This window comes from Kogia breviceps, chromosome 4 (genome assembly GCF_026419965.1).
Source record: "Kogia breviceps isolate mKogBre1 chromosome 4, mKogBre1 haplotype 1, whole genome shotgun sequence".
Lineage (NCBI taxonomy): Eukaryota > Metazoa > Chordata > Mammalia > Artiodactyla > Physeteridae > Kogia > Kogia breviceps.
Genome location: NC_081313.1, coordinates 142,493,780 through 142,509,548, shown reverse-complemented (window position 1 = coordinate 142,509,548; position 15,769 = coordinate 142,493,780). Strand labels below are relative to the sequence as shown.

Here is a 15,769-nt window from a genome sequence, read left to right as displayed (position 1 = left end):
TACTCGACACGCCCCTTTTCTCCTCAGACTCTGCTTTCGCCACTGAAGGCGGGGCCTGTCGCCCACGGGCGAAGTGCGGGGCTAAAGGAGGAACCTTTGTGGGGCGGAGCCGGGAGAGCTCTGTCCAATCCCCGGCCCCGAAATCTCAGATCCGGAGGGGGCGGATGCACGGGGAAGTGGCCGCACTCAGCTTTGCGTAGGAATACACAGCTTTGCATAACCAATACAGGCAGGCATTTAAAGGCGTCGTCGCCGCCACGAACCTTGTAGTTAACCTGGTGAGGACCCACCCTTTGCGATGAACCCCCTGATGCAGGCTCCTCTCCTCATCTCCCTGGGCTTGCTTCTCGCCGGCCCAGTGGCTGCTGCACACATCTCCTTGAACCGGGTGAGCACCCTCTCCTTTAGGAGGCTGCTTCCAGCATCCCAGCCCAGCTCGGGATGTGCGGGCTGGGGTGGGATATGGGGGTGGCCTCTCCGGTCTCTAGAATTACTTCTTTGCATCAGAGCCTCCCAAAGTCACCAACTGTGGGGCTCTGAGTGGGTCCTTTGCTCTCTGCGGGTTTCAGTTTCCCCATCTGTACAGTGGGGTGGACTGTAAGGCTTTGCTCTGCTCCAGACTGTTTTGGAAGGGTTAATCTCAGTCCCGTCTGTACTCCTGTCCTCTTTCCAAACGTCTGAATGAAATTTATGGAACTGCAAGACCAAGGCTCTAATCCCAGGCCCAGAGACGCAGCCCCGTTTACGTGCCCTCTCTTTTCCTCCATGAAATGCATGGTACCCTTCCCCTCCCCTCTGTCCTGCTCTGAGGCACTGCTCCTCCTCGTGGGTGGGTGGGTTTGAGAGGCTCTTCAGGCCAGAAGGTCCATACTTGCTCCTCTGGCGACAAAGGTGCAGCCCTGTTCCTGGGTGTGAGGCATTGAGAGGCAACAGCCTACAAGCTTCTCCCTTATCTTCTCAGTCACCCTGTGCTCCAGACCCTGGGGAAGGGGAAGTTCTGTAATTCTGAGAAGTAGAGAAGCCTAGTTCCATGGCCTCTTTGCTGCATACCTGGGGGCCAGACACTTAGTATCTCTGGCAGCAGTCAAAGAGAGAGGCCCAGCCTAAGTCCCCTCCCGCCAACCTCCTTGGAAATATTTGTCAGAGCCAGGAACAGGGCAGTGTGAGGTAAAGTGGGATAGGACTAGGAGGCTTGGCTTCTGATTCCTCCTCTGTCTCTAATCCATGGGAGTGGCATTTGGGCTCCTTAAGCCTTGGTCTCCTTATCTGTACAATGGGCTCGATAGTACCAACCTGCCTTTCTTTGATGGTTGTGGGTGAAGGGAAATGCTTCCATGGATGGAAAAGCTCTTATATCTTAAACTCATAAAGTGATAGAAGCCAGTGGGCTCCGCCTCACCCTGCCCCAGGGGCAAGGAGTCTATTTTGCCTATTGAATGGAGGAGCAAAGAACTCTTGGCCTTACTGGCCCGGAGTGTTCACAGTTAGTCCCTGAGTGTAGGCTGAGAATGTTTCTCTTGGCTCCAGGTCTGACCACTATGAGGTGGTGTGGCTAAGTCTGGAACCAGTCCTACATCCCCGCTCTCCTACATGTCTTGGCTGTGGATGCTGCCCCAGACCAGAGGGTCTTACGTTGGCAGTTTTAGAGAGGCCATGAGACATCAGGGAGTTCACCCACCTTACCCAGCCCCATAGAGGATAGGGGACTCATCTGAGATTACACAGCAAGGGGCACTTTCCATTCTTATCTGCTATCATCCGGGTCTTCTCTGGGCTCATGTGATTCGGAACCCTTACCCTGAAACCCTGGGCCACATGAAGGCTGTGGGGTGATAGTGTTGGAGCATCAGGAAACCGGGAGTTCCAGTTCCTCTTCTAGCATTAACCTGGTCTCATGATCCTGGGCTGTGGTGATCCTTAGATAAAAGAGGAGAATGTCTAGCCCCAGGCTGGGTGCAAAATAGGTACTTAATAGACTCTCGGGTAACTGTCTAATGTCATTTATTGTGCACATACTATGTGCTATGTGTTGAGCCAGGTATTTGCTCTTTATTTCCCTAATAAACTTTTTTAGGGGAGTAATTTTAGACTTACAGAAAAGTTGCAAAGACAGTACAGAGCTCCCACACACTCCTCACTCAGTTTCCCCTAATGTTAAGATCTTGTATTACCATGGTACATTTGTCAAGACTGAGAAACCAACATAGGTACATTACCACGAGCTAAACTCTAGACTTTATTTGGATTCTACCAGTTTTCCCATTAACATCCTCTTTCTGTTCCAGGATCCAATCTCAGGCACCACACTACATGTGTTGTCCTATCTCCCCAGTCTCCTCTGGTCTGTGACAGTTTCTCAGACTTGTGTTTTCATGACCGTGACAGTGTTGAGGAGTTGTGACCTGTACTTTCTATATACAAACTTCTCACTCTTACAGTAGCCCTGTGAGAAGATATAGTTATGCCCATTTAATATATGAGGAAATTGAACCTCAAGAGGGGGGTCAACTGACACATGTTCTTAGCTAGTGAGAGTGGCTGAGGTATGGTTTTAATCCAGGTCTGTGATTTGGACCCATATTTCTGCCTCCACAGCCTTTGCCCTCTGCCATACGTTGCCTCTTCCCACATGTTAGCCTAGGCTGGGATGACAGATATCTGGTGCCAGGCCTGCCCTTAGTGGGCATTGCTAACACATCACGCTTTCTTTTCCGGATGAGACTGGACTCAGCTGCAGAATTCACTGCGACAGAAGCCTCTAGTCAGCCATCGAGAAACCACCTTGTTTAGTCTCCCCAGAGCCTGAGGGAAGGAGGAGCAGGGTACTCTGGACACTTCCTCCAGCCTGGAATCAATCCTCGCTGTGAATCAGCCTGCCTTGGAATTTGTGAAAGCAGCTCTAGAAAATGGCTAGTCTTCCTACCCACCCTCCAGCCCAACTCTAAATCCCAGGCATGCTTTCATTTGATAGTGGCCTTCTAATTGGTCTCCCGTGTTCTAAACTTGACCCTCTGCAGTCCATTCTCAACCATAAACCAGAGCATGGCCCTCTCCTGCAATGGCGTTCCATTGCACTTATAGGAAATCCGGCCTCCTGATGATGACCTATGAGGTCTGGCATGAATTAAATGACCCTGCCACCCCTCTAAGCTTACTTGGGTGCCTCATCCACTACATCTAGCCCACTGGCCTTGAAGGGCCCAGAGCAGCTGAGCATCTTCCCAGTGCGAGGCCTTTGCCCATGTTCCCTCCGCCTGAACATTCTTTCAATACTTGCATGGCTGGCTCCTCATCTTGCAGGATTATAACCTCCTCATCACCCTATTTAAGTGAGTCCTTTGTCACTCTCAACACGACCCTCTGTTTGTTTCTTTTATGGCACCCAGAGATCATAGTGGGTAATATTTATTTACAATGGACTGTAAGCTCCTCACCGAAGGACAGGCACATTTCTAATTGTTTACCTCTATGAACAGCCCTTGGCCCCGGGCCTGTGATCACTGCTTCATAAATATCTGCAGAATGAATGTTGAAGGAAACGTTTGTTGGTACCTACAAATAGGGTACTGTCTAAGGGGCTGTGGGAAATGCAGGGATGAATCAGGCCTTTCTTATTCATGGCCCAATGCTTCATTCCAAGGGACAGAAGCCCATTCCAAGAAGCTCAAGTACAGGGAAGTTTATTCCAGGTATACAAGGAATCTCATAGAACTAATGGCAGGAAGTGGCGGCTGGGATGTCTAATGGCTATCATTTAGGGAGCCAGCTCATGCTTTGTGCCTGGCATTGTGTCATGAGCTTTATGTACATGCTCTCATCCTCGCAACAGGTCTGGGAGGAAAGTAGAAATGACTCCACTTAAAAGATGTGGAAATTGCAGCTCCAAAGGGGAAACTGGCCTGTCGAGTCACATGATACGGTGGTTGAGCTATGATTTCAAGCCATGTCTACCAACTAAAGCCTTGATTTTTCCCATATCTTAGTCTAAAACCATGCACTTGGCTATTCCCCCTCACTGCCTATTTAGATAGGGGGCCGGAGGCAGGGGGCGACTCTGTTCTCTTTTCCACAGCCCAGCAGAGCCCTTTGTTCTTGTCCCTTTGGCTTGGTCATGAGTCTAGGTGTTCTGGCTCTGTCTTAAAGCTTATGACCCCATGACAGCTCAAAGCCCAATGTCCTCTGAATGATTTTGCCTCTGTCTCACTTCCCAAATCGGAGGCAGAGAGAATCTGTCTGCCTGGCCTGGGTTAAGTATTCTCTTTTGGCCCACCTACCTGTGGCTGTGTTGATGACAGGGGTCAACTTGGGGATGTGGGACTGGCAGGTTTTCCTTCTAAGATGGGATGTGCGTGGTGGGAATGCTGAAAGCCTCTCGTAGGTGGTCTTCAGGGGGCTGGGAAAGGTGTGCGTGGGTGGGCAGAGTCTGCACGGTACAGCAAGTGTTAAAGATCATAGACAGGGTTCTGTGGGAGTGGGGAGTCAGTGGTCATGTGTAGTTGGACACAATGGTGGAATCAGGAATCAGGAGACCTCTTGGGGGATGTGGAGGAAGAGGAGGAGATATGGCTCAGCAGAGGGGAGGGGAATGACTTGGGGTGCGGGACAGGGCAGTTAAGAAAGCACTGGTTAGGATTGCGGAAGTTTGTTCACTAGGGATTGTTCATCAGCAGATGGCCCACTGGGGATCTTTTCAGGTGTGTCCTAGTCCCTCCCTGGGCTAATTGTGCCTCCTTGAGGGTAGGGTGTTAGATGTTGTTATGTTTCCCATTGTTTTTTTTTTTTTTTTTTTTTTTTTGCGGTACGCTGGCCTCTCACTGCTGTGGCCTCTCCCATTGCGGAGCACAGGCTCCGGACGCGCAGGCCCAGCGGCCATGGCCTCGGGACGCGGGATCCTCCCAGACCAGGACACGAACCCGCGTGCCCTAGCATCGGCAGACGGACTCTCAACCACTGCACCACCAGGGAAGCCCTCCCATTGTGTTTTGTGTTACCTATTGTTCCTGGCCCTGGATTGGGCCTGGGGTGTGACATGAATAAGGTTCTGGGCATGGGCTGCAAAGCCGAATCCTCCAAAAGCCTCGCTCTAAGGAGATGCCAAGACTAGCTGGAGAGAAGCGGGGAGCAGGGAGGTGAGAGATCAGAGAAGGTATCTACCAAAGGTGGATATGGTTAGTCTCCTATTTTGAATTGCAAGGTCTGTGATTCTGTGCTCTATAGTTCACAGCATACTTTTGGGAAATTGTCTTTTAGTTTAGTCCTGCCTATGAAATGGGTAGGACCAGCGTTATTCCAGGCTTACAGATGTAGAGTTGCAGATGAAGCTTATAGAGGGCAGGTACCTCGCCCTCTGGCACACTGTCAGTAAACTGCTCTGTTAATCCTTCTAACCTGTGAGAGTTCCGTTTTTTTTTTGTTGTTGTTGTTGTTGTTGTATTTTTGCGGTATGCGGGCCTCTCACTGTTGTGGCCTCGTTGCGGAGCACAGGCTCCAGACGCGAAGGCTCAGTGGCTATGGCTCATGGGCCCAGCCGCTCTGCGGCATGTGGGATCTTCCCGGACCAGGGCACGAACCCGCGTCCCCTGCTTCGGCAGGCAGACGCCCAACCACTGCGCCACCAAGGAAGCCCGAGAGTTCCTTTTGTCAACTTTTCTTTTCTCTTCTTTTCTTGCTGCCTTATTGTCCTTAGCTCTCCCAGCTCAGTAGCTTTTCCTGGGATAACTGCGATGAGGGGAAGGACCCTGTGGTGATCAACAGCCTGACGGTGGAACCTGACCCCATTGTCATTCCTGGGAACATGACCATCAGTGCTGAGGTCAGGACCACTGCGAACCTCAAAGATCCTCTGAAGGTGAGCCCAGGGGTGGGCAAGGTCGGGGAGGTGCTGGAGGGAAGGTGCTATGGGCCAGAGGGAGGGCCCTGAGGCATGTATGCTCAGGGAACTGAATAATTTTGGAATCCTGGAATCCCAGAGCAGCAAAAGAAGCATAGATTTGTTAAATGTCCTTTCATAAGTTTATTTGCCTTTTGTATTTTTGTTTAGGAATAACCAGTTCATTCATGCCTGTTGCCTGTTTTGGGGGTGGATATTTGCATGTTTTCATACAGAACAATAGAAACTTTCTGTGTATCCATTGCAACTCCATATATTGTAGTCCTTTCCTCACTGGTTTGCATTGCTACCTTTATACCATATTATTATTTTTTAAATATTTATTTGTTTATCTGGCTGCATCTTAGTTGCGGCATGCGGGCTCTTCATTGCAGGGCATGGGGCTTCTCTCTAGTTGTGGCGTGCGGGCTCCAGAGCGTGTGGGCTTAGTAGTTGTGACATATACCATATTCTTGTATGCCTTCAGCTTATCCTGGTGCAGATCTCTTCTGGCACCAGTTTCCTTTTGACTCTTTAAAAGGTTTTCTGATTTGGAATCTGTGTACCTGAAACTACCCTTTGACTTGTATGAGCCCCTACTTCATACATTTCTCTGAGCGATTACTGAGTTAATAACATGGATGGTGCCTTGCACAGGGCCTGGCACACAAGACCAGCTCGGTACATGTTAGCCGTTGTTAATATTTCCTCTAGTATCAATCTCTTCCTGTGGCTTCTCTGACCCAGAGTCCTGTATGTGCAAACAGCTCTCAGGCTTTGCTTTGTCCAGCACCTCTTCCCAAGTCTTCTCCAGGCTAGGTCACTGCATTTTCTTTAGCTGTTCTTCAAGTGATTTTCTACCAGGGTCACATTTCGACACTACCTCCACTGAGTCTGGAGCAAAGAGCTCTTTGGCGAGCTGGCCATCATGATTGCTCTTCTGCCACTGCCATGCAAACTGCAGACGTTTCCAAGAACACTGATGCAGTACAACTGACTTGGAAGGAAAAAGCTGGTGAACTCCTTTTTCTCCCCCCAGCCTTTTCCTGGCTTCTTTGTAGACCATTAAGATGGTTTCCCCCTGACCCATTTTCTATTATAGATCTTCCTCAACTTACATCCCAGTGAACCTAGCATAAGTTGAAAAATCTCGTTAAGTCGAAAATGCATTTAATACACCTAACCTACCAAACATCACAGCTTAGCCTCACCTACCTTAACCACACTCAGAACATGTACATTAGCCTACAGTTGGGCAAAATCATTTAACACAAAGCCTATTTTATGATAAGGTGTTGAATATCGAATACTGTACTGAAAGTGAAAACCAGAATGGTTGTCTGGGTACAGAATGGTTTAAGTTGTTTACCCTCATGATCGCATGGCTGATTGGGAGCTGTGGCTTCCTGTCACTGCCCTGCATCACCAGAGAGAATGGTACTGCATATTGCTAGCCCTGAAAAAGATCACAATTCACAACAGGAAGTACAGTTTCTACTGAATGTGTATTGCTTCTGTACCATCGTAAAGTTGAAAAATTGTAAGTTGAACCATCGTCAGTCTGTACTTTATTACCTATCATAAATTTGGGCCATTGAGCTTTTTAAAATTGGACTTAGGGCTTCCCTGGTGGCGCAGTGGTTGAGAGTCCGTCTGCCGATGCAGGAGACGTGGGTTCGTGCCCCGGTCCGGGAAGGTCCCACATGCCGTGGAGCGGCTGGGCCCGTGAGCCATGGCCGCTGAGCCTGCGCGTCCGGAGCCTATGCTCCGCAACAGGAGAGGCCACAACAGTGAGAGGCCCACATACCGCAAAAAAAAAAGAAAAAAAAAATTGGACTCAGATTCCCACTGTCCCTTCCCTTCCTCCTACATTTCTCTTATGTATATAGTTTTGATTTGGCCTCTCACCACTTGGGTAGGAGAAAAGATGATGAGTCTCCTTTTACGGATAAGGGACACTGAAGGTCAGAGAAGGATGTAACTTGCCCCAGGTCAGCATTCAAGGCTGGTGTCCTTATCTGTCTAATGTTTCCTATTCCTGAGCTCTTTCTGGCAGGGAGGTGGAATTAGTGCTTGGAGTTTTAGCAGGGGAGTATGCCAGGACTTTCCCCTTGACAGCAAAGACCCCTGCCCCCCAGGAGAGCTGCTAGGATGCAAGCACTGTATGAGCCTGAAGGGCTCTTAAGGTTAATGGCTTCTCCCCTTGTTACTGGGACCCAGAGAGGAGTGACTGGTCCAGGCCACGCACCTGTTAGTGGCAGGAGAGAAACCTCCTCCTCTTCTGACCTTGCTGAAGTGAAATTTCTTCAATCAAAAGTCCGCCTCCCTGGTGGCACAGTGGTTAAGAATCTGCATGCCTGGAGCCCGAGCTCTGCAACAAGAGAAGCCACCACAGTGAGAAGCCCGGGCACTGCAATGAAGAGTAGCCCCCGCTCGCCGCAACTAGCGAAAGCCCATGCTCAGCAATGAAGACTCAACGCAGCCAAAAGTAAATAAATTAAATAAGTTAAACAAAAAATTAAGGAAAAAAAAAGTTCCATTTGGAAGCTGGATGGACTTGATGCCAGCTACAATTTTTAGAAGTTGGATGCTCCAGATTCTGTGAGCCACGGACAAGGTTGGAGTTTGTCCAGGAACGCCTTTTTCTTCTTTTGATGTGTTCCACAGGATTTGGCATAATTTAGAACTCTCTTCTTTGAGCTCTCAAGTTGCAGCCTCTGAGACCTTGGTTTCCCCATCCTCAGGAATCGTAAATTGCTATCACATTTGGCATGTACACTTATTTCAGGCTTTTAGATTCGTAGCTCTCAGCCCTGATGGTTTACCTTGTTTTTCCCCTCTAAAGTCCTGTACCTGCAATGCCCCTGCCTGAGCCCTGTGATTGAGATATAACTGCCCCTTCCCTGATCTCATCAAATGTCTCCCCTTCAAGTCAGTTGCTAACAGTGGGGTTTTTTGTTTGTTTGTTTGGTTTTTTGGCTGCATTGGGTCTTTGTTGCTGTGCGCGGGCTTTCTCTAGTTGTGGCAAGCGGGGCTGCTCTTCATTGCGGTGTGTGTGCTTCTCATTGCGGTGGCTTCTCTTGATGTGGAGCACAGGCTCTAGGAACGTGGGCTTCAATAGTTGTGGCATACGGGCTCAGTAGTTGTGGCTCGTGGGCTCTAGAGCGCAGGCTCAGTAGTTGTGGCTCACGGGCTTAGTTGCCCCAGGGCATGTGGGATCTTCCCGGACCAGGGCTTGAACCCGAGTCCCCTGCACTGGCAGGCAGATTCTTAACCACTGCACCACCAAGGAAGCCCTTATCAGTGGGTCTTTATCTAGAGCCTTGTGTGCCTAGCCCTGAGCTAGAGGCCAAGAGAAAAGTCATTGTTTTCAACCTGCAAGAAACTTGGACTCTTAGGATGTCAGAACTGGTAGGTCTCTTCAAGATCATGAGATCCAAATACTCCATGGTCAAGATGGAGGAGCCGAGGCCTGAGGGGAGAAGGGACTTGCCCAGGTGCCCTGGTGGGTACAGAGATCGTGATTCCATTACCCATCAGTGCCTCTGTCTGTCTTGTGGAACCAGGTCCCATGACACAGGGGTTTATTTAGGTTGAGCTGTGGAGGTGCTAAGGTAGTCCTGGAATAGAGGGAATGATGGTCCCTTATTAATTCAGCTTTGCTTGATGTTTTTTTTTTTTTTTTTTTTTTTTGGCCATGCTGCACGTCTTGTGGGATCTTAGTTCCCCAACCAGGGATTGAACTCAGGCCCATGGCGGTGAAAGCACCAAGTCCTAACCATTGGACCACCCAGGGAACTCTCCTTGCTTGCTCTTCTGAGCCATATGAACAAGTAGACTGAGAACAAGGACTGGAAAATAAGCCATGGTTTGTAATCCCCAAACGGCAGGCATGGCTGTTGCCTTAAGTTTGGGGTAACCCCGCTGAGTACCTCCTGTGCTGTGCTTGTCCTGGCTGGGGGAGGCCTGGCTCCTAGTGGATGCAGCCCCACAGGCTTCCAGTGTGGTGGGAAGAGCCCAGGCAGGACTTGGTCCCCACTGGTCCCCTCAGCTGGGTGTTCTCTCTTGTTCAGGGCAGAACTGGCTCAACCATTTTCATTGGGGTGTTAGCAAAACAAGGAGGGGTATTGAGGGGAGAAGTCCAGCAGGAAGTAATTTTTGGATTTCCGGCAGTATGCTAAGTGTTTGACAGGCATTGTCTCACTCAGTGGGACCTTGTGAGAGAGGCAGACACTCTTAAAATGTCCCATTTTGGAGATAAGGGAATGGGGACAGAAGAAATTCCCCAAAGGCACAAGAGTAGGAAGTGGCCGAAGTAGCATTCCACCCCAGGCCCTCAGCTCTTTCTAGGCAAAGAGGTTGAAGCAGGCTTGGCAGGAGAGGAGACAGGAGGGCTGGGAGGGGACCGTGCATGACTCGGGGGGTGGGGAATAACGTGTGGGTCAGCAGAGTGGGATGAGGCAAAATTGAGTTTGTCCACTCAGGATACAGGCTGCGCGGACTTATCCCTTCCTCCTGGACCTGGATCCTGACACCTGGGGCAGTTGGAAGACTGAGTCTACACCCTGGGGAGCTAGCCTGAGCCCAGCAGGCTCAAGGGGAATAAGTACCCATCCAGGATTTGTCTCTTAGAAACAAAAGCCCTGAATCAAGTGAGCTTGGGGGCTGGGATTCATAGGATGCTGTGATGTTACAGCGCTAGTGGTTTCCTGCCATTACACCCACAGAGAATCAGACTTCCTCCTGCCCTTTCCCGACACTTTTCCCTGACACCTTTGGGGGCATACGATCATGGTCCCTAAGGCACCACTCATTTGGCTCTTAGGCAGCTAATACGTAGTGAATGCTTAGCCCGTGCCAGGCACAACTGGTCAGCCCCCACCTCCAGAACAGGAGCAGAATCGTGGCAGCATGGAGGTGTGAAGTACTCACAGATCTCCCCATCCAGCTTCTCTCTGGGTGCAGGAGTCCTTTTGTAGCTTCCCCAACAGGGTCCAGGCAGCCCATCTCTTCTTGAGGTAGTTCCATCTGTTGTAACCTCACTACGATTGTTAAGATCTTCCTAATAGCAATCCCAGAATGATCCCTCTGTAAATTCCTATTGTTTTCAGTTTCTGTCTTCTATGGCTGTACAGAGAAAATAGGATCCAAGAATAGCAGATGGGTTTCATCTTGGTAACCAACTCCAATCAGTTGGTGGTAGCTGCCTGAAGTCCTCTGAAGGAAAAGGTTTTGAAGCCAAGATTGGGCTGAGAAGGAAAGTCTAGAAGCAGTGCCACAGTTAGCCAATTAGCAGTTAGATGACAAGTGCATTTCAACTTCAAACAATGGGTAGTGACTATCTAAAGAATTATAAGACAGTGTGGTTCAGTGCAGGGGGAAAAAAGTTACATTTGATTATTAATGTCTGCCATGGGCACAGGAAAGGATAGTGTTGGAGGATGTGCCACAATATTGTCATTTCTCAATCAGAATATCTCCCAGATCCCATCCAATTAAAATATGTTAAAATAAAACGCTGACCTTTTAAAGAGGCAGAAGAACTGGTATGTTTGCCTTGGAATTTTACACTTTCTCCAACTCTCTCACCAGTTGGTACTAACTCTGGAGAAGGAAGTGGCTGGCTTTTGGGTCAAAGTCCCATGTATGGAGGAACTTGGCAGCTGCACCTACGAGAACTTCTGTAATGTGCTTGAAGTGTTAGCTCCCGATGAGAATCCCTGCCCAGAACCCTTGCACACCTATGGACTTCCCTGTCACTGTCCATTCAAACAAGTAAGTATAGGGAGTAGAGTAGAGACATGGGGTTTGGAGACATTCTCTTGCAGACCTGGATGTCTGTGAGTATAAATTGATATGATCTATCCTGAATCACTTATCTTTTGGGGGCCTCGGTTTATCCAACTGTGATGGGAGACCTGAAACTCGATCTGACCTCTGGTGTCCTTTTGCTACCACATTCTATGCTCTACATGGCTCTTAGGAGAGTGGGAGAAGGGGCAGTTTGCAGCTGCAATCCTAGAGGTCACTCCAGGAGAGAGTCCCATCTGTAGGCTCTTACTGACCTGTGGTCCACTGCCTTTCCCACAGGGTACCTACTCACTGCCCAAGACTGACTTCTTCCTGCCTGACCTGGAGCTGCCCAGCTGGCTCAGCAGTGGGAACTACCGCTCGAAGATTATGCTAAGCATCAACGGGAAACATCTGGGATGTGTCAAAATCTCCGCCTCCCTAAAGGGCAAATAAGGTGGCACCTGCCACAGCAGAATGAAGGGGATGTGAGGAAGGCATCCTCTTCTTCTTACATTGGCCAAGGCCAGATTCTACTCTCTGTCCTTTCTCAATCCCCTTTCTACAATGATGACACTCCCCCACTGAAAGTCATTTTATGCCACCTATAAAATTTTTAGGTGTGGGCCAGCAGCCCTAACCTAAAGGAGGATGAGCCTGGTGGTTTTTTGACAGCCCAGGACATCTACTGGGCTGGCCACTGCGTTTTCCTCCTCACCTCCATGGCTTTCTCTCTAAGAGCTCAACTCATTTTCTAAACGGTCAAGGAAGGGGGCTAACACGTTTTGTGACCCCACGTTCAGGCTGACCCAGTCTTGGTCTCCTGAAGTACCTTTATGATTTTTCTCATTGATTTTTTGTGTGTGTCGCTGACCTAAAAGCAGAGTGAGAGTACTAACAGTTTTTATTTTACTCCCACCCCCTCTTACAATGAAGGGTCTGAAGGAGTCGATCTCAGTCTGTTCCTCCATTAACGTCTATGATTTAGTGTTCTTTTCTAGACTTGCCCAGTTAACAGTGGGGCACAGTGTATCCTGGAGAGGCAGGGCATGTGATGGGAGAGATATCTGAGAATGCTGTATGTTTAAGGCAGTCTGCGAACTCAGGTACCTGCAGGGCAAAGCGCAAGACATCAGTAAGTGATGAGGACCACGAGGAACTTGTTGTTTGTAGGCACATCTTCCATTTTTCCTTTGTATAACGTAACTGATCCGAGGCAGCTGCTGCCCAGTCTCGAGCTGGGGGTATAATCAGGGATGTGGGGACTGGGTTGAGTTGGGAAGGGCACATCTGGTCCATAGGGACAGCTGCTGTCTAGCTATAGCCAGTGAGTACCACAGGAGAGTATGGGCCCAGCATTACCAAATATTCTCAATTTCTTTTTCCCTCGAGAAGCCAGAAATCCAGACTTTTATATGAAATCAATTTTTAAATATTGGCAACGAATTATTTTTTTAAATACTGAGCAGGCAGAAGGGGCCAAACAGACTTGTCACTGGGGAAATCTGGTTGGCTCATGGGTGGCCAGTTCGTGGCCTTGGATATAAGAACATGCATGCCTTGTCCTTTTTAACCTTGAGACAACTCCTCCAGCAATGTTTCTCCCTCCATCGGGCCAAATCCATAGTGCCTGACCCTAGAATGCTCCTCCAGTGCTGGGGGAGTAGAGGCGGCCTCAGAGCTGTGAGCTCAGGGGTCACGAGGCTGCCTGCCCTGGCCTTGGAGCACTGTCAGGGTGAGTGGGGCAGAGGCTGAACAGGTGGACCCGCCAGCAGCCACTCTGTGGAGCAGGGATCCAGCGAAGAGAGGTGGACTCATGTCACGTGCCTGGGTTTGTTCACTGTCCTGTCCTCTCTTGACAACTTAATCACCCATGACCAGCCCCGGGTTCTGGGCTCATATGAAGGCTGGAATGGTAATAAATCTTTTTAACTCGAGGAGAATTCCTCGTTTGTTGTGGCTGCATATTTTCTCATTGATCACATCTCAGGATTTCTTTTTTTTTTTTAACATCTTTTTGGGGTATAATTGCTTTACAATGAATGGTGTGTTAGTTTCTGCTGTATAACATAGTGAATCAGCTATACATATACATATATCCCCATATCTCCTCCCTCTTGCGTCTCCCTCCCACCCTCCCTATCCATCCCTCTTGGTGGTCACAAAGCACCTAGCTGATCTCCCTGTGCTCTGCGGCTGCTTCCCACTAGCTATCTATTTGACATTTGGTAGTGGATATATGTCCATGCCACTCTCTCACTTCGTCCCAGCTTACCCTTCCCCCTCCCCATATCCTCAAGTCCATTCTCTACGTCTGTGTCTTTATTCCTGTCCTGCCCCTAGGTTCTTCAGAACCTTTTTTTTTTTTTTTAGATTCCATATATATGTGTTAGCATATGGTATTTGTTTTTCTCTTTCTGACTTACTTCACTGTATGACAGACTCTAGGTCCATCCACCTCACTACAAATAACTCAATTTCGTTTCTCTTTATGGCTGAGTAATATTCCATTGTATACATGTGCCACATCTTCTTTATCCATTTATCTGTTGATGGACACTTAGGTTGCTTCCATGTCCTGGCTATTGTAAATAGAGCTGCAATGAACGTTGTGGTACATGTCTCTTTGAATTATGGTTTTCTCAGGGTATATGCCCAGTAGTGGGATTGCTGGGTTGTATGGTAGTTCTATTTTTAGTTTTTTAAGGAACCTCCATACTGTTCTCCATAGTGGCTGTGTCAATTTACATTACCACCAACAGTGCAAGAGGGTTCCCTTTTCTCTACACCCTCTCCAGCATTTATTGTTTGTAGATTTTTTGATGATGCCCATTCTGACTGGAGTGACATCTAGGGATTTCTGGAGCTTGTTTCCTGGGCTGTTTCTGCCAGAAGAGTTTGTGGCAGTGGGACAGAGATGAGGCGATGCCAGGGACTAAATCTTCTGTTTCTGTCTCCTGTGCTGCTTGTTATCTCAGCTTCATTCTGTCTCATCACCATCCAGCTTCCTTGGTTGTTTTTTTGCCTTCCCATCACACTGTGACCTCTCCAGCCTTTTTTTTCCTCCTCCTGGATCTTTGAGTTGAGCATTATTCTCCGAGTCACATCCTTGCATGGAAGGAAGCTCGATAGTTTGGTTAGTCTTTGTGTGCCATGCCATGCTCTCGGCTCAGATGTGCCTCCAAGTCTCGGTGGGGATGGTGGAGGACAGTGAGAGGTTGTGTGGGGAGATGGTGAGAATCTCAAATCACAGGGAAAAGTGAACTTTTAAATAAATGGTGCTGAGCCAAATGGAAAGCCATTTGGAGAAAGTTGAAATTAGATCTATACTTAATGCCATATGCAAGAATAAACCCCAAGTGAATCCAGGATCTGTTAAAAATGAAACCATACAAATACTAAAAGGAAACATGGGTGAAACATCCAGAGGCAATAAAGACTGACAAATTTGACTACATATGAAAAAAATTGCTTGGCAAGAAACACCAGTCAAAAGACAGGAAGAAGATATTTACAGCACATATCATAGACAAAAGGTTAATAATATTCCTACTATAAAGAATTGTCAAGGGATCAAAAACCTGATAGAAAAACTGGGAAAAGAATTGAACAGACAAACTCTCACACAAAGGTATAAAAATGACCCTTAAACATGAAAAAAATGTTGAAACTCACTTCAAGATCAGAAAAATGTAAATTGAAACAATATTGACATAACACTTGTCATTTCTTGGGTTGGTAAATAAGTATGCCACCACAACCCACCAGGCAGGGCTGTGTGGAAACAGGTCCTCTCATACACAGCTGGTAGGAATGCAAACTGATTCAGTCCTTGAGGGGAATTTGTCAGTGTTACTTGTCATGTAATTTGTCAGTGTTACCTGTCATGTAAGAAAAGAGTGTAAGAAAAATAGACATGTGTCTGTTCATTTGTACATAAGGAAAAATAAGCCAGAAACTAATGAATTGCTTATTTACAGAGAGTTGAAAGAAGAGGGAAATGATAACAGGTTATAAAGGATGAAGAGGATGGGATACTTCTGAGTATATCTTTTTGTGTATCTGACTCTTAGAACCATATAATGTTTCTGATTCCCAAATCATGATTAA

General features: G+C 48.1%; 1 protein-coding gene across 1 annotated transcript; it reads left to right on the top strand.

Annotated features, from left to right (window-relative positions):
* The first annotated feature begins 112 nt into the window (after nucleotides 1-112).
* GM2A (ganglioside GM2 activator) lies at nucleotides 113-13,602 on the top strand. The gene is made up of 4 exons (XM_059061166.2): nucleotides 113-388; nucleotides 5,687-5,848; nucleotides 11,462-11,644; nucleotides 11,960-13,602. Exons 1-4 carry the CDS (start codon nucleotides 299-301, stop codon nucleotides 12,113-12,115), a joined length of 591 nt encoding a protein of 196 aa, XP_058917149.1. The 5' UTR covers nucleotides 113-298; the 3' UTR covers nucleotides 12,116-13,602.
* The last annotated feature ends 2,167 nt before the right edge of the window (nucleotides 13,603-15,769 follow it).